General features: G+C 45.0%; 1 protein-coding gene across 1 annotated transcript in view; it reads left to right on the forward strand.

The window, feature by feature from the left end:
- The window catches only part of OBSCN (obscurin, cytoskeletal calmodulin and titin-interacting RhoGEF), a 312,151-nt gene that overhangs the window by 261,207 nt on the left and 31,898 nt on the right, over nucleotides 1-19,046 (forward strand). The window contains 11 exon segments of the mRNA XM_042782023.1: nucleotides 109-231; nucleotides 424-563; nucleotides 2,724-2,924; nucleotides 3,080-3,162; nucleotides 3,749-3,922; nucleotides 4,996-5,152; nucleotides 5,725-5,841; nucleotides 5,940-6,104; nucleotides 6,257-6,415; nucleotides 6,821-6,998; nucleotides 7,879-7,992. Coding sequence (XP_042637957.1) covers nucleotides 109-231; nucleotides 424-563; nucleotides 2,724-2,924; nucleotides 3,080-3,162; nucleotides 3,749-3,922; nucleotides 4,996-5,152; nucleotides 5,725-5,841; nucleotides 5,940-6,104; nucleotides 6,257-6,415; nucleotides 6,821-6,998; nucleotides 7,879-7,992 — 1,611 coding nt within the window.

The following is a 19,046-nucleotide window of genomic DNA, read 5'->3' on the forward strand; positions in this document are numbered from 1 at the left end:
CTTGAGTCACTCACTATCTGTGCTCCAAGAACAGGCCCAGGCTCAGAGTGCTCAGTGCATGTTGTTCATTGGTGCACACCTGACTGACTGGAGCATTTGTGCCTTCAGGAGAGCTGTCTGTGGCTGAGGAAGTCCGCAGCCACCTCTCCCTTGCTGAGGTTGGCACTGAAGAGTTCCTCCAGAAGCTTACCTCCCAGATCACAGAGATGGTGTCAGCCAAAATCACCCAGGGTAGGCAAGATGGTATTGTGGTGACACCCACCACCCATGTCCTGGGGGTCTTGAGAGTGGAGTGGCCATGACAGTGAGCCCAGGGGCTCCTCTACCCTCCTCTGTGAGGGGTGGAAGCCATGTGCATGGGGAGCTATTCCAGCAGGGTCCCAGGCCCTTGCTGGGATGTGACATGTCTTTGTGCCCATCCAGCCCGGCTGCAAGTACCTGGAGGTGACAGTGATGAGGAGTCCAAGACACCGTCCCCATCGCCCCGGCATGGCCGCTCGAGGCCCTCCTCCAGCATCCAGGAGTCCTCCTCAGAGTCGGAGGATGGCGATGCCCGTGGTGAGGTGTGTGGTCCTCAGCCCTGCAGGGTCAGGGCCCTGCTAGGATGGCCTTTGGGGGCTGAGATGGAGGGAGGAATGACTCTGCTGAAGAAGACACCGTACCATGAAGGATGGCAGGTCTTGGGTGGAACCTGACGTTTTGAAGTGTCTTTGAGCAAATTGGCGGAAACCACCTCAGTGTTTAGAAGTGAGTCAAATAGATGACACACAAGAAGATACAATATAATGCATCTTCTATAAAATGCTGCAAGGTTGGTAAATTCTCCATAACAGGAAATTGAGTTGGAAGGGTGGGTGGACCCGTATAAACATCAACTCTGCTGAAGTGTTAATACACAACAAGATATGCTCTTTCTATGTGAGCTCAGTGGGTTCTGATGCATGCACACATGTGCCTGTGCACCTGAGATCACACTATACCCCAGATATCCAGAGGCTTCCTCTCACCCCTTCCTCTCACCCCTGCCTCTCACCTTTCCCTCTCACCCCTCCTCCTGTTCCCTGCAGCCCCTTAGATGATTCCCATAAATAGAGGTCAGTTGTGCCTGTGCTAGAACTATATAGAAATGGAATCACACAGGATGGCTTCTTTCTCTTTGAATAATACACTTTGACTCATGAGTTATAAAAAAAAAAAAGAAGAAAAAGAAAAATGAAGAACCAGCGAACCACCTCATAACTTGGATAAACTTGGAGGACATTATGCTGAAAGAAATAGTCAATCACAGAAGGACAAATATTGTATGAGTTCATCATTGTAAAAAGTCAAGGAAAGGTTTACACATGGAAGGAAATTTTCTTTGTTGGTTACCAGTGATGGAAAGGGAGGGAAAATAGGTGGATAATTAAGATAGGTTTGATATGAGTTGTTCTGGTTACCTAGTGCCACTCTGACAGTAATATACCACAAATGGAATGCCTTGAACAAAGACGAGTTTATTCTCTTACAATTTTGGAGGCTTTAAGTCCAAGTTCAAAGTGCCAGGCTCCAGAGGTTGGGTGAAAGCCCCTCAACCTTGGGCTTCAGCTCTGCCTCCTGCTCCTGGTCCACTGAAGCTGGAGACTTTTCTTTACTCAGACAACTATTGGCTGCTGAGGCCAGCAAGCCCAAAGTTGACAAGTAAAAAGGCACAGTCCCAATGTTACTAAACAACATGGCAGGCCACTAATTCAAGTCCAGATGAAGTCCCAAGATTGGCAGGGCATGGCAGGCCGTTGAACAACAACTTGGCTACATGCAGGGTTCAAGCATGCCAAAACGCTGGAGACCATTCCCAAAGCTGCTTTTTATATATGGGAAGCAGACCCCATCCCTAAAGCAGCTACTTAGCTGCTTGTGGTAGATCCCACCATGGAGCTAATTGCCAGTCTCATCGTGGGAAATAACTACCACCAGCTGCCCACCCACTCAACCAGGCCCAGCCATGTTGACTTACAACCTTAACTACCACATGAGTGAAGAGATTTGAGGAAAATAATATAAAAATAAAATTGAAAAAAAGACATATAGTCATTAGTTGATAGTTTTTGAAGCTAGATTATGGGCATATGGGGGTTCATTGTACTAGTCCTTGTTTCTGTTTGAAATGTTTTATGATACATATTTTTATAAAGTAAAAAAGTGAAGAAGAAAAAAAAAAGAAAAGAAGGAAAGAAATGGTGCATTTTAGAGTGCTCCAAGAGAGCAGAAAAGGACAGGGTACCTACAGGGGGCCAGAGGCCCTGGGGGCCTCATGTGACAGCAGGGTCTGACTCAGAATAACAGTCCTCACTGCACAGTATCTGCAGCGACCCTTTCTGCTGGTGAAATCCATTTGTTCACTTGTTTTTCATTCATTCATTCATTCAAGCAATGCATCTGGTACTTACTGTTCACTAGGCATTGTGTTAGACCTAGGGGTGGTTTCTGTGTGTGTGAGACAGTGACAGGGAAGCAGTCAGTGAACAAACTAAGGATAGGCAGCCTTGGCCTGGGGAAGGTGGGGCATGGCTCACCCACATCCTGTTCCATGTCGGTGCAGGAGCCAGCAGATGTGTGGAATGATGTCTGGGCTAGCCTCTGCCCTGCAGGCTTGGGCTGCTGAAGACCCTGGAGGTTGTTGGTGCCTTGGGAGACCTGACTGGCCATTCTCTGTGTGCCCTTTACTCCCTTCCTCCCTTCAGATCTTTGACATCTATGTGGTCACGGCCGACTACCTTCCACTGGGAGCAGAGCAGGATGCCATCACGCTGAGAGAGGGCCAGTACGTGGAGGTCCTGGACTCAGCCCACCCACTGCGCTGGCTAGTGCGCACCAAGCCCACCAAGTCTAGTCCCTCACGGCAAGGCTGGGTGTCACCTGCCTACTTGGATAGGAGGCTCAAGGTGCTTAGAGGCTGGGGCAGGGTTAGAGGGAAGGAATCCTGGAGAGCCAATTTAAGGGATGGGAGACCTGACCCCCTCCTGGCCCTGTCCATGGCCCTGCTACATCGCAGTGGCCCAGACAGGCCAACCTATGACCCACTCTTTGTTCTCATCAGCTTTCGCCTGAGTGGGGGCCCACAGAGGCACCTGAGTTCCCCAGGGAGGCCATGTCTGAGGATGAGTACAAGATGAAACTGAGGTGAGAAGAAGGCCGGGCAGGTGGGGGCTGCCTGCATGCTCTCGACACGCTCTACTGCTTACCATTATACAGAACTCAGGTCCTGGCTTTTGGAGAAGTTAGGGTCTGGGTCATAGAGTTTTCTGGGAAATCTAGTTTCCTTGTGGGAACATCTGAGTAGCTAATTCCACAACAGTCTCCTGAGGTTGGGGCTGAGGTAGAAAGAAAGTAGGCCAGGGGCCTGACCCTGCTCCTGGTTCCTGTTCATTATGGGTTGGCACTGAGTGGGACTGGGGCTGTAGGAGCCTTTGCTTCAGGACTTTTCAGTGACAGGGGAAGCCTTGCTTGGGAAGGAGGCATGTGAAGCTCTCTCTCTATCTTATTGCCCCTTTCTGAAAGTAGGTAGGAAGCTGTAAACAATAAGGAGATGGAAATAGAAAGAGTAGCTGAGTCTAGGCCCCTATTCAGCAGCTGAGGAAACAGGCCCAGAGGGGGAACAGACTTTGCCTACAACCACAAAGTGCCTGGTTCCAGCACAGGGGGCAGGCTGAGGGCAGGCAGCTTGAGACCTCTGGGCACCCCTCATGGCCTCCCTCTCGCTCCCCAGTTCTGTCATCCAGGACCTGCTGAACTCAGAGCAGGCCTTTGTTGGCATGCTGCAGTTTCTGCAGAGCCACCACATGCAGCACCTGGACCGTTCTCCCCATGCACCTGCTGCAGTGGCCAGCCAGAAGGCAGTCATCTTCCGTAACGTGCAGGACATCAGCCACTTCCACAGCAGGTGGGCTGGGCACTAGACATGCATAGTGGACCCACAGGCTAGGGCATGTGGTAAGTGGGCAAGATGGTGGGTAGCTAGGAGCTGAGGAGGTGAGAACCACTACAGTGACATGACCCACCTGTCAGTGCACACCTCTTTGTATCCTTAGAAGCACAGGCATATGCCACTAGCTTCCACACAAGAACATCTGCAGTATACCTGCCCACTGATAAGCACACTTCAAGTCCAGGCACATGCACACATGCACATAAATGAATGCACAGAGACAAGTGTATACCTGCACATACACATCTGTGTACATGTATGTGCCTATGTACACATGTACACACCCATAAACATATGTACACACATACATGTCCTCATACCTGGGCACATGTGCATGCATATATGTGCAGTCACATAAGCATGCATGCTGTATATACCTTCACACCTGTGAATACATGTATGTGTGAATACATGTATGTGTCTATATACATATGCACATATATGCAGTCACGTGAATATGCACATGTCAGCATAGGTGTGCATACTCACACCCATACACATGTGCACACATGCATATAGGTGTACTTCTGCATAAATATGCACATGCATGTCTGCACACATTACCTAAAATGCATGTGAACATGCACACATACCTACATACCTCATATTCATGCATGCCTGTATACATGTGAACAACCACCCACACCTACAGCCACATGCATGCCAAATACATGTATTTTGTCACACTGCCACGCATGTCCCTGACATGTGCATGCCTACATGCATGTGCACACATGTGCATGTTTACATCCATGTGTATACATATATGTGTTCATTCATACACATATGCACACCTGCATACACATGCTCACTCATATGCCTCCTACATCCTGACACAATGACTCACACTTCTCCAGAGCTGACAGGAAACCAGCCCTTGGGCAAGGCTCTTCTTGATCCCTCCCAAAGGTGAAGGCTTAGCACTAAGTGAGTGGGCAAGGGGAGGTGGTAGGGTCTGATGTCACTCAACACCCCTCTACTTTTGCTGGGCCTGGGCCTCACCCCTGACTGCCACTCCTGCTGTACAGCTTCCTGCAGGAGCTGCAGAAATGTGACACAGATGATGACGTGGCCATGTGCTTCATCAAGAATGAGGCAGCTTTTGAGAAATACCTAGAGTTCCTGGTGGGCCGTGTGCAGGCTGAGTCAGTGGTTGTCAGCACAGCTGTCCAGGAGTTCTACAAGGTGCCGCTTGCCCTGAGTCTGGGGGTGTCCCAGCCTTGCATTCCCCACCCTGCTCCCAGAGTCCCAGTGCCAGCACTCGGCTTTCATCTGACCCTAGTCATCCCTCAAGGCCCAGACACTCAACAAGCCGGTGTTTATCTTCTCTGACCCTCAGTCCCCACCACAGCCCTGCCTGGACTCCTGGGGCCCTGGCTTCATAAGGAAAGCAATCAGTGCCCACCCTCCAGATCTGTACTCCCTGGGCTGGCTGCTTCACCTGCTTGAGCCTTACGCTCCCTACCTGTCTAAGGGTGATGCCCATCATATGAGTTGCCAGTCCTACAGATGGGTAATTCCTGGGGCCCTGTTCCATCAGCTCTCCAGGGCCCTGCCCTGCACGGCCAGCTGCTCCAGCCCCAGGAAGGGCACAGTGTTCCCTGACTCCTGTCATCATCCCTGTCCTGCAGTGCTCCACACAAGGCCAAGGCTCCTTCTGTCCTCAGAGCCTGCGTGGCTCCAGGCTGGGTGGGTATAGTATGGTCTTTCCTGGACTTCAGGTTCTTGCCCTGAGACCCACCCTCTTGTTCTAACAGAAATATGCTGAGGAAGCGTTGTCTTCAGCAAATCCCTCGCAGCCCCCGCCTCCACCACTGCAGCACTACCTGGAGCAGCCCATCAAGCGGATCCAGCAGTACCAGACCCTCCTCAAGGTGCAGGAGACCCCTTCACTGCCCCTCCCCCAGCTTCATTCCCCTGTCTTCAGGCTCAGGGACCATAGCCTCTGACCCATCTCGTTGCACCATGGCAGGATCTGATCCGCAACAAGGCAAGGAATAGGCAGAACTGTGCCCTATTGGAACAGGCCTATGCAGTGGTGTCAGCTCTGCCCCAGCGTGCTGAGAACAAGCTGCACGTGTCACTCATGGAGAACTACCCAGGCACCTTGGAGGCCCTGGGCGAGCCCATCCGGCAGGTCTGTCTGCATCTTTCACTTCATGTTTGCTCAGGGCACCAGTGCAGGACTCTGGGCAATGGAGGGTGGGGAGTGCATGTGCACATGTGTGGCTGCAGGGTCTTTACCCTAGGGAGCGAGACTCCACTGACCACACCTGACCACATCCCCAGGGCCACTTCATCGTGTGGGAAGGGGCACCAGGTGCCAGAATGCCCTGGAAAGGCCACAACCGCCACGTCTTCCTGTTCCGCAATCACCTGGTGATCTGTAAGCCCAAGCGAGACTCACGGACTGACACCTTCAGCTACATCTTCAGGAACATGATGAAGGTTTGAAGGGCTGTTGGGTGTCCATTCTCCAGGTGGACAGAGTAGGGCTCTGCAGAGAGGGAGAGCTGTGTCCCATCCATGCAGAATCTTGGTAGCCAGGCAAGGATGGAGGCTGACACCAGAGCCTGTCCTGTGGCTGCTGTCCTGAGATTGACCTCACGATGGTTCTTTGGGGCTTGGGGCCTCTCCCTTATCTTCTCCATGGACAGAGTTCCAGGTCTGGCAGTCGCCCACCAGAGCCTGTGTTCTGGAGTGGTCATTGAGCAGCTAGAGCAGGAATGAGGAGGCGAGAGTCACTGTGCTAATATGGCCCCCATCAGTGCACATCTCTGCATGGATACACATACCCTCGGGAGCATGGTTACCTGCTGCACACTGACTCTCCTCCTGCTGATACCCCTTCAGCTGAGCAGCATTGACCTGAACGACCAGGTGGAGGGTGATGACCGTGCCTTCGAGGTGTGGCATGAGCGAGAAGACTCAGTGCGCAAGTACTTGCTGCAAGCACGGACAGTCATCATTAAGAATTCGTGGGTGAAGGAGATCTGTGGCATCCAGCAGCGCCTCGCCCTGCCCGTCTGGCGTGAGTGTCTCCTGGGTGAGGGGTGGCCAAGTCCTCAAGGGTGCCCACTCACTAGCTTGGGTGCCACCCAGGCTGATGCATCCCTGAGGCCTTGGGGTACCTGAATGCTTGGCCCGTACCCCACTGCCTAGGTAGACACCAATAGGTTAGGCTCTTTCCTGGGAGGAGACCTCTTGGTTCTTATCCTCAGTCAGCTCAAGGTGGGCACAATAGTTCCAGCCCCAAGGCTTCTCCAGCTCCAGCAGACCCAGACCCTGAAGCTAGACTTACCTCCATGGTGCCCCTCCCCCAGGCCTCTCATTTGCTTTGCTGGAATGTTCTAGCCAATTTGATGTCAGGTTCCCTCAAGAGAGCAGGAGCCCCCAAGCCGGGTGTTAGCTGACTGTAACCTGAGGGGGAGGAGGATAGGAGCCTTCTGGAGGCCTTGGGTTGCACACTTGGGCCAAGAGACAAGCAGTGTCCTGGGCCCCCTGCATAGGGCCCTTGTACATAGTTTAGGGAGCAGAGATGCCCTAGCAGCCCTGGCTCTCACTCTCCCAACAGTAATCCAGGAACAGAGAGAAGCTCCCTCTCCAATTTGGTGGGTGAACATTTGCCCCATTCCATGGTCCCTACCACTCCCCACTAACCCCCAGCCTGTCTCACTCAACCATGGCTCCCATTGGCCCCTGAGCAGTGGGTCCTAGATGAAGAAACTGAAGTTGATCCCTCTGCAAACTTGTCCCCATTGTGGCCTTCTAAAAAGCAAGAAGATGGGACCTGAAATCTGACACAGGGATGGGCAGTTGGCCTCTCTAGGCCTGTCCAGGCTCCACTGAAGGGACTCATGAGCCTGGATGCCTCCACCCACAAAACTCTAGAGCCTCACATGTGTCCTCAGGTCCCCCAGATTTTGAAGAGGAGCTGGCAGACTGCACGGCTGAACTGGGAGAGACAGTCAAGCTGGCCTGCCGTGTGACAGGCACACCCAAGCCCATCGTCAGCTGGTACAAAGGTAGGGCCCAGTCTGGGGGATCCTTGCTCCAATGTCAGGGTTTCTAAACCAAGGCTGCTGCCTGCATGGGAGACAGAAGAGGATAGGACCAGGACCAGGGGCAGGTCTGGCCAGGATGGGCCTGGAGCATGAGAGTACTTGTTCCACTCTCCCACCCCCAAATCAAAGACAGCCTGGTGAATAGAATACAAGTGGATGTGGTGGCACAGAGGAGAGTGAGTGCTCAGGAATATATGAATGTTTTGATCCAGTGATCCTGCTCGTAAGAGTCCTGCTTATCAGTTCACTCATTTAACAAATGCTTATTGAGTGCCCAGGAGCCCTGGTGGCACAGTGGTTAAAGAGGTCAGCTGCTAACTGAAAGGTCAGTGGTTCAAACCTACCAGCTGATCCTTGGGAAAAAGATGTGGCAGACTGTTTCCATAAAAGATTGCAGCCTTGGAAACCTTATGGGGCAGTTCTACTCTGTTTTATAGGGTTCCTCTGAGTCAGAATCAATTGACAGCAATGGATTTTATTGAGTATTGAGGCACTGTTCTAGGTGCTGTAGAACAGCAGAGAACAAGACAGATCTAGTGGGGAAGACAGTAATCAGATAAGTAAGTGCATAACGAGTGAGAGGTCTCAGTGCATGTGACCATCAAGAGACATCAAACAGGGCAAGGGGCAGAGTGACAAGATGGCTAGGGCAGGCCTCTCTGGGATTGCCATGTCAGAAGAGCCCTAATGATGGCAACTCAGCCACAAGAGGCCTTGAAGGGGCCCAGGTAGAGGTGCCAAGGCAGGCAGAACTCCAGGGATTGGGGCAGCATTCATGGCCAGATGAACAGGATGAACTGTGGGAGTTAAGACATATAGAGTTTATTCAAGCAGTTAATTTATATGCATAGAGGGAAAACATCCTGTTCAGAGAAATGGAGAGTTCCATTTACAATGAGAATTTTGAAGAGAAAGGAATAAATACAGAGTAGAACATCAACTGTTATCCATCCTTAACACAATTAAATCATGGCTTCTTTCCTTCCTGAGATTGCCAGTCAGGCTTTGTGACCTGGCTGAAATATCTTAATGAAACTCCAAAGGGTTAGAACTGTCTTTTCAGGAAACAAAGGCAAAGACTAGTTTACTCTTTGGTGAAGTTAAATTCTTTGCACAAGGTGAACATGGATTCATGGTTGTCACTGTTGTCTTATCCCAGAGGGGGTGTGGGATTTTATGGTCACCATGTCTCCACACTGTCTCCTTGTTAGCAGTCTGGGTGCATTCCACATTGGTCAGTGACCTTTGTGAATTTACTGTGTACTTACAGGAATCTATCAGTCTGGGGCCTCAGGTTCCCTTATTGCTAATAGTCTCATTTCTAGTTATACTCTCAGGGATACTGAGAGCTTGACCAAATATCTTGATCACTGCTATTCTAGATCTTCATTGAAGTAGTGTGATGTCTGTTGTCCTATTTGCTCTGTCAGCTGTTGACTGGATATCTTTTGTCATCTCAGCGGCTGCTCACATGTATTTAAGATCATTGAGATTATACATTTCAGGAAATATGTGGATGACTAAGGGAATAATACCCAAGGTTTGAAAAATTCCCCTGCGCCAAAGACTCCCAGATCTGAGATTTGGCTAGGGAAATCAATCCCATGGTGTTGTAGGTTTTACGTTGGCCAATTTGGCAGCTAAGTTGTGACACTGAATTTTCTAATTCTAATGCTACTTTGTCTAACACCATCTGTAATATCCAAGTGTATCTCCCAACACAAGAAAGTGCAGCTCCTGTGACTAAAGGAACTATTCCATTGTCAAGCAACCAATAAGTTTACTTTTCATTTAGAGATTCTTTCAAACTTCAGTTTAGTGCTGCATCTGAATGGGCAATAGTCTGTTCTCTTGTTTTTACATTGCTGGTCTATTTTTCCCTTTGAATAACTGATTATGCATGTCTAGACACATAGGGAGTAGCATAAACTGTGTAACAAGAATAGTTCAATCTACAGATAGACAACAAACATAACCAGTAGTAGCCTATAGTTCAAAGGTAACGAACAAGACCAAAATCTGATAGCCCACAAGGGCTTGCTATAATTTTCCATTGAAGCATAAAATTTTTCTCTGCAACCACCCTAATTTTGCTCAAAAGAAAATCTCAAAGCACAGTTGTTCTTAATGTAAAAATAAGGCTGTTCGTCATTATTTACATAGGTGCAATGCTAATTTATCACATAGACTTTTAAATCTACTTTGCTGGAAATTTTCATAAGGAATCTCATATTAAACTTGTAAATGCCTCTCAAAGCTAGGAATCCAAACCAAGAACTTGCCACCAGATTTCACCCATAGTACTCACAGATTTAGATGTGTCCTTCTCTTTTCAAGATCCCAAAATATCATAAGATTCCTGGGCCTGCCAGAAAGGGACATTTCTTACTCACTTGGAAGCCAGGTACCAGGCCAGTTTCCCTGGGAGGGCTTTGTAAGCACTGGATCCATAAAGTCAAACTTAGCTTATTAAAAATGTCTTGTTATACCTGATTTTATGAGTATCATTTTAAAATAAGATGTTCCAATCAAAGCTTGGTTATGTAACCAAGATTTCCAGTTATGTCAAATTAAGTACTTATTGAACTTATATAAATAATTACATTGCCATAAAAATAAGAATGCTCATTAAGGGTTTTCCATTTCCGGAGAGACAAGACAGGGAAAAAAAGATAAATATTTCATTTTTGTCCACAACAGCATAGTCTACTGAATTATCATATATTACAGATAGTTTAAGAGATTCTTTATATCTGGAAAAGAGAACATTAAGCATCAACAATACTCTAAACAAAACCCATATTAATCTTTCAGTCCATTCAGGTGTATGTAATTACTTTCTATTCCACTCCAACTTTGGTTTGCAGTCTCAAGAGCCCATCAGTTTCTCCACAAGAGTTCTGGAAATCTTGATTCAGTCCAATTATTTAAGGAGTGTCATTAAAGTCTATGCACAAAATATTTGCTATAGTCTTATCATGGGTCTCTTAGACAAGTCTCTTTTAGTTGAAATACTCTGGCCTGTGGCTAATTGCAAGCACTTTCGGGGCATCATCAAAGTAAAGAAACTATCTATAGATGATAAGACTGGAAATTGCCATGGTTAACTTGTTATTAATAAGTTTTAAAAGTAAAAGAGTTGATGAGAATTATCTACAAAGATAATGTCGTTGATGAGGAAATTAGGTTGTTTCCTGTGATATGCAAAACAAAATAAAGTCAATAAAAAAAACTATAGACAAACTATCTCTGAACATAATGATTAACCCTATTTTCAAAGAACACTGGATATTACACCTAAGTTATGAAAATGGATGAACATAATCTTTAGAGAATTCTAGACATAACATATAATAATCCTGAAACATAATATAACATGAATATACCAACTATATAATTAAGCTTTACCAATAATACACATGATTATCAAGTAAAGAGATGTGGTAATCTGGAGTACACTCTAAACATCTGAATATTAATAAACCTCCATAGATGATTGGTATGAATCCCTGGTTGAAAACCATTGGCCTAGATGATGTTAGATGCAAATTAAAATAAAGTTGCAACCAAATGAACAATTTAAAAAATAACTGAAATTATGACTGACAATATTTTTTGTTGTTGTCTGATATCAGGTAAAAAACTTCACCAGGGCACAGCAATGACACTGACACTCTTACAAATTTTAACCTGAAGAAAATTAGGCACATTCCCTGATTTGACAGCATTTTTCATGCTACTCATCAAAAAAAAAAAAAAAAAAAAAACCTCACAGCCATGGAGTTGATTCAACTCATTAGCAACCCCTCCTTGGGTTTCCAAGGTAGTATCTCTGTGGAAGTAGATCCTTTCGAGGAGTGGCTGCTGGATTTGAACCGCCAGCCTTCTAGTTAGCAGTTAAATGCTTTAGGCACTGTGCCAAATAAGCCTAATTATTTCTAGCACTTCTCCCCTTACAAAGGGGGGAAAACAAAATCTTTTGTGGCTTGCCACGGGACCTCTGTGAAGTCTCAAAAGACAAGGTTTTAGGTATAAATGTTATCACTAAGGATTAGATGTGGGAGGGCAAAATATCAAAAGTTGTCAGTTTTTAATATTTAGTTAAGTAGGATTATAGATCCCTGAGAAATAATACTTGGATAACTATTGAACCAAAGTGACAATAAAAAGATTTTTTTTAAAGTATGTACAGAAACTAATATGATTGTAAAAACCCTCAGACTTGGTTTTCTTAAATAATTAAGGACTTGATGAGGTCAACAAAAACTCAGGAATTTACTCTGATGAAGCACAGACTCATTTTGTCTTCTAGGCAGATTACACAAAAGATAAAATTCACCTTTTATAGCTTTTTACTAATAAAAAAGAACCAAAACCAAACGTGTTGTTGTCATTGAGTTGATTCTGTCCCATAACCAACCCTATAGGACAGCACTGAACTGCCCCATAGGATTTCCAAGATTGTATATCTTTATAGAAGCAAACTGCCACATCTTTCTTCTGCAGGGTGGCTGGTGGGTTCAAATCACTGACCTTTCTGTTAGCAGCTGAGCACTTAACCACTGTGCCATCAGTACTAAGAACAACCCAGTAATGAAAGAAAATTTTGTCATTTTAATGGAGGGGAAACCAAATTTTAGCGTTACATGTTAATTTATTGTTGTTGCTGTTGTTATGTGCTGTCGAGTCAAACCCGACTCATAGCGACCCCTCCTTGGGTTTCCGAGGCACTATCACTACGGAAGTAGGATTGCCCAACCTTCCTTCCAAGGAGTGGCTGGTGGGTTTGAACCACCAGCCTTCTGGTTAGCAGGCAAGTGTCTTAGCCACTATGCTACCAGAGCTCCCGGTTAATTGATAGTAACATTTTTAAAAAAAATCTCATAAATAAACCTATCAAATCTTATTTTTGACTACAAGAAGTAACATTCCTTACAGTACTACTTCTCAAAGTGTCAAAGAAAAGAAAACATGGAAACATGAGCACCTTCACTAGCAGACCCAAATAGATATAACCTTTTTGTGGCATATAAAAATAAAAAGCAAATGTACATAAACTTAAATAATAATGACTATACATAAAGTCACTCAATTTAGTATTAAATCAAGGTTTTAAGATACCAGAAGATTTTGGAAATGTTCTTTAAGCCATAAAACGTAATCACTGTTGAAATTAATTTTTTCATTATTATGATACTATTTATTTAAACACAAATTTATATTTTTCATAATCTTAAATATTTAGTAGAAGTAATGCTAGCTTGTTCTATCAGTAAACTTGTATAAGTTAGGTAAAGCATATCAAAGTAGAATAAAAATATATGCTTATAGTAACAGTGGTTAGCAATGGTAACTCAGAGAAAACATAGCTGTTTTTATTAAACCAATATTGTTAAATTTGTCTAGTTCACCAAAGATTTATCTAATTTTATGAACTTTTATTTTTAAAAAGTTTCTGAGTTAGTTTATATAATACCTCTTTTTTAACATTGAAAACATTTGAGATTTAACTCTCTTAATTTCTGGGACTTACTCAATAAGCGCTTACTCATCTCTAAAGAGATCAGAATAAAAAGCTCCTTGAAGGAATAGTATAACTTTATTTGATAATAACACCTGGAAGTAAGAAAATATTTCACATACATAATCCTGTCTTCTGTGTGCTTTAATGAATCATTTTCTTTCAAGAATAATTTTGTGTTTCTGAAGCCTCGTCATAGCAATCAAAATAATCACCCAATCCTTTTTCCAGTGCACTTTTAAAATGAAATAATTTATATGAAAGTTTCCTAGAATGGTCACTGAAGGCCCAAATCATCTTTTGTGAAATTATGCCATTTAGAAAGATGGGCACAAGAATTAGTAATGAAAGAACACATTGGAAGTAATTTTATTTGGAAAAATTGAGCACTGAGACTTAAATGAGCCCATGAGAGCTAGCGGCAATTGGTCTCAGGCCACTAGCCTGATGGCAGGCAGAAAACCAGAGAGAATGTTTTTACTGGATCAAAGCCAAGCTCTCAGGCTAGAAATGAGATGGAGAGAGAACTTCATCTGGTTTTGTAGGTAACCCACAGTAAAGTGGATGCTGGTCTGGTGAGAATCACAAACTCACCGGTCTATGAGTCCAGCTTGAACAAGAAGTTTTTAGGGCCTAAATACCTATGTTCTACCCTATGATTCACCTTTTTGCAACAGTCAACAATTTTAGATAGCATGACACATTTTAGACAGCATAATAAAAAAACAAAGGAAATGGAAGCCTAGTTTCCCTAATTGGCCATTGTAACTCCAAGCTGTTTTTGGTAAGGTGACCTATATCAACAGAAAAACAAAACAAAATAGGTTCTGAGTCCATAATTTTTAAACATATAGCTTGCTAAAATCCCAAATGGAGAGATCCCAGACCTTTTGCTCAACTGAACTCATTGTAAGAAGTTTGTTGGACTCAGAATTCTAACTTTCTTCATTGGACCCAGTCCCATTTCCCTTGAACCCAGGCCAAGAAGCATATTTGAATAAAGCAAATGGGAACCAGTAAGGAAACCTGGGTGCCAAACAGAAGTTCCCCACAGTGCCACTGCAAGTTCAGTCTTTGGTATCCTCAACCCACTTTCAAGAAACATTTGGCTCTGGAGTGAGAACAGAAGTTCATGCTTAGAATCCCTAAAATGACGTGTTTATACTGAGGTCTCTATCAAACAGCTGTCTGAAGGCATTTGTACCTTACCCCAAATAGAACAAAAAGGTGACTTATGAAGGAAAAGATAGCCAAAATTTCTCAGATATAAATTAGAGAGTTCAACCCAAAAGGAGTGGGACTCTAATGCAAGAAAAAGTCACCAAATTCCTTGGTTCTGATAAGGGAACAATTGGGCACAAAGGCCCCTTGTGGGCACCACACTTGATCTCTCACCAGCAACAAATGGGCCTTGATAGTCTTCTCTGGGTCTCACTTCTGATACCACAACTGTTAAAAAATAATCAAAGCACAAAGAGATTAAGTCACATAGGGTTTATTCAAGCAGTTAATTTATATGCATATAGAGAAACAGAGGGTTCCATCTTAGATCAGTTACAATGAGAATTTTTAAGAGAAAGAAGTAAATACAGAGTAGAATGTTAACTGTTGTCTAACCTCAACATGTAGTGCCTAAGGCATTTGACTGCTAACTAGAAGGCTGGCGTTTCAAACCCACCAGCCACTCCTCAGAAGGAAGACTAGGCAATCTACTTCCATAGAGATACCTCCTTGGAAACCCAAAGAGGAGTCCCTCTGAGTCGGATTCGACTCGATGGCAATGAGTTTGGTTTTTTGGTTTTAGCAATCTTAACACGATTAAATTTTGTGAGATTGCCTGTTGGGCATTGTTACCTGACTGAAATATCTTGATGATTCAGGAAACTACAAAGGGTTAAAATTATCTTTTCAGGAAACAAAGGCAAAGATTAGTTTACTCTTTGGTGAAGTTAAATTCTTTGCACAAAGTGAACATGGATTCATGATTGTCACTGTTGTCTTTGATTGTTATTGTTGTCTTATCCCAGAGATGGTTTGCAATTTTATGATCACCCTGTCTCTACCCTGTCTCCTTGGTAGCAGTCTCAGTACATTCCACATTGGTTAGTGACTTTTGTGAATTTTCTATGCACTCAGAGGAATGCATCAATTTGGAGCCTCAGTTTCCCTTATTATTGACAGGGGCCATACATAGTAGGAATGTCAGATTTTAGTCTATATGCAATTGTAGCCACATGAGGGTTTAGAGCAGGAGAGGGACACAATCTGGTTTATTTTAGTTAATGCTTTGATTTTAATGTCAGGGACCTTCAGTAAAAGGCCAAAAGGGAAAGCAGAAAAACCAACCTGAAAATGCTGCCAGGAGTGGTGGCCACTCAGGCCTAGGTTGTGGCAGAAGAGGTGGTAATCAGTGGTGGAATTCTAGGTGCTTTGAAGGTAGAGCCAACTGGATTTGCAGGTGGATAGGATATGGGTGTGTGAGAGAGAAATTGGCATTCAGGACTGCAAAGTTTTGGTTCTGAAAAGCCAGATGGTTCCATTTACAGGGATGGGGAAGATAAGAGAAGAAGCAGGTTAGTGTGGGGGCAAAGTGAGGACAGGGGAAGGAAGAGTGAAGAGTTTGGTCTGGGAAGGACTTATAAAGAATTGAGGTGTCCATGAGGCATCCCAGTGGAGATTTGAGGAGGCAGGTAGGGATATTTAATTGGGAGTTCAGGGGAGGTACTTGGCCTGAGATAAAATATGGAAGTCATCTGCACATAAATTGTTTTCAAAACCACTGATCAGTATCAACAGTGAATAATTGTGGAGAGAGATGAGGATGGAGGCTTGGCATCCTCCAACTTTTAGTTTGGAGAGATGAGAAGACATGACCAAAGGAGATGAAGAAGCAGCCACAGAAGTGTAGGAGCACCAGGGGAGAGTGGATAGGAAGGGAGTAAGGAAAGTGTGTCCAGGAGGAGGCTATCAGTGTCACTGATGGGTCCTGGCTTGTGATGTCAGAAACTGTGAAAGGCCCAACTTTACCCTATTTGCAAACTAACGAGTTATCTTTCCCCAGTTGACACACACATGCATGTGCATACACACAGACACGTACAATGATAGAAGACGCAAAGCCCATGGGTCAGAAACATAGACTATTTATTACTCACAGCTAAAGCAACAGCCTGAGCAACATCTTCCATTGGTTCCTTGTGCTCCACTTCCCACAGGGTGATATAGTGACGCCAGATGTTCCCTTTGCTCACAGGGGGTTATACCACAAGAATTCATGAGGGCTTCACCTTTTTAAGGTCACTATAAGTAGGAATGGATGACAACAGGTTTGGTTATGGGTTTGTCTTTCCTATCCTGGGGCATCTCTAGGGAAGGCGATGTCTCTAACTTTACTATCCTTGACAGACACCTGTATAAACATTCTGAACTTGGCTGTAAACATTATTCAGGGGATCTGGACTGGGCAGGAATGTGAAAAACCCATGGAGAATGATCTGACAGATCCTTCCTCCATTTCTACATGATCGTAGGCCCTGATGAATTTCCTCACATATATGCCACTCCATTGGCTATTCAGAGGAATCTGAGACCCTGCTGGGACCAAATCTGCTTGATATGCCTTATGAAACATTTAATTAAGGCTATTGTCAGCAGAATCTGAGCAACATCTGCAGTATTGGTCTCAGGATGCCCTAGGATCCCAGATCCAACCAGCTGAATATCATAAAACAAGTTGGCTTTCTCCTTAAGTTTCCATGCTCAAGTCTCCACCAATCCCAAAGCATTAATACAGGTACAAAGAAGAACAACTGCACAGCCATTCCCTTGACCCACAAGGAGGCAGTCTAGGGAATTCTGTCATCCATACAATCTTGGCCAGTGAGTTGAGACTAACTTGAATGTCTTCCAGGGCTTAGTTGGTATCCTTGACCACTTCAGCTAAACTCAGGGAATTTTTTACTACCTTTTCTAGTTGAACTACTCTCCTAGTAAGTAAAACCACCCACAAAATGCGTGTGAATAATGAGTGTTATCCTTCAGGAGGGGATATTGGTGGTTCAGTGGTAGAATTCTCACCTTCCATGCTGGAGACCCAGGTCTGATTCCAGCCAATGCACCTCATGCTCAGCTACCACTTGTCTGCCATGTTGCTATGATGCTGGACTTCCACGGAGCTTCCAGCCTAATATGGACTAGGAAAAAAAGGCCTGGCAATCTATTTTCAAAAATAAGCCAGTGAAAGCCCTATAGATCCCAACAGTCTGATCCATAACCAATCATAGGGATGGCACAGGACCATACAATATTTTGTTCTCTTGTAGTTGGGGTTACCATGAGTTGGGGCTGATTCAATGGCAGCCAACTATAATCCCTCCAGAAGCTCCCTCCAATAACCAAGGGTAGCTTCATCTTGCAGAACTCTGTATGGTCATCTGAGGGCTACATGATTTACCAGTAGAATTTCCTTAAACACTTGAAGGTCCCTTATTACTACCTCTGAGGTGCAAGTCAGCATGCTCATGGGGGAAGGGCAGAAGAATGCCTGGCTCCCATCCAAGAAACACAGTCCCAAAGGCACACTTGAAACACTAGGAACAATTATCGTTGACAGATTTTCATCCCTCTCTCATAAGACACACTTCAGCCATATAGCATAAGTTGATAGTGCCCTTCATGTAACCACCCATTGGAATATTACTGTCCCACTCAGACTAGCTGGTAAACCTCAGAGTTCCCAGTTCAGTATGAATAATCAACTTCAGTCTTCGATTTTGGGGGAACTAACCAAGAGCAATTGATTCATTCTGTCCTGCTTGTCCACAGCACTAGCTGGGTGACATTTGTCCACCTCTGTAGTGACTGAGTGTAGAGGTGGAGGTGACAGCCCAAAGTGTCTTCTCTGGGACCTGCAGGAGTGGGGCCACCTGTGTCTTCTTGTCATAACTGTTGTTGGGATTGGCAGACCCAGTAAGTAGTTGACTAAATCAAAGGCACTTACAGTAGCTTGGGAGAGCTGCACCAGGAGAACCATGAAAATCTGAGATTCTCCCCACCCCAATGTAGCCCAGAACACTCAGGCAGATGCATAGGGCCTTCAGTCAGTCTTAGGTACAGGGAGACCACAGCCCCCTCCCCACTACTTATTCTTCTCTGGAAGCATTTGCAGTCAGGTAGAGGGTAGGACATTTGGGGCATGGGTGGAACAAATGACTCCATGCCATGGAGCAAGACACAGTTACTTTGCAGTTCACCTGCTTAGCAGCTGCTCATGGCTCCACAACAAACTTCCAATGTTGTGGCTTACTTAGAACTCTCAACCGGGCTGTGAGACCATCATCATCAATACCTCCTAGCTCAGTTTTGGGGACCTCTTGATTTAATTGGTGCTCTACATTGCTTTCTGGGGAATGGTGGATTCTGCAGTATAGTAGTGACTTTTTTTAAAATACCATAGGATACCTTACCATGGAATATCTGCTGGCCCATTGTCATA

This window comes from Orycteropus afer, unplaced genomic scaffold, assembly GCF_000298275.1.
Source record: "Orycteropus afer afer isolate SDZICR_OR568_19922 unplaced genomic scaffold, OryAfe1.0 scaffold00219, whole genome shotgun sequence".
NCBI lineage: Eukaryota > Metazoa > Chordata > Mammalia > Tubulidentata > Orycteropodidae > Orycteropus > Orycteropus afer.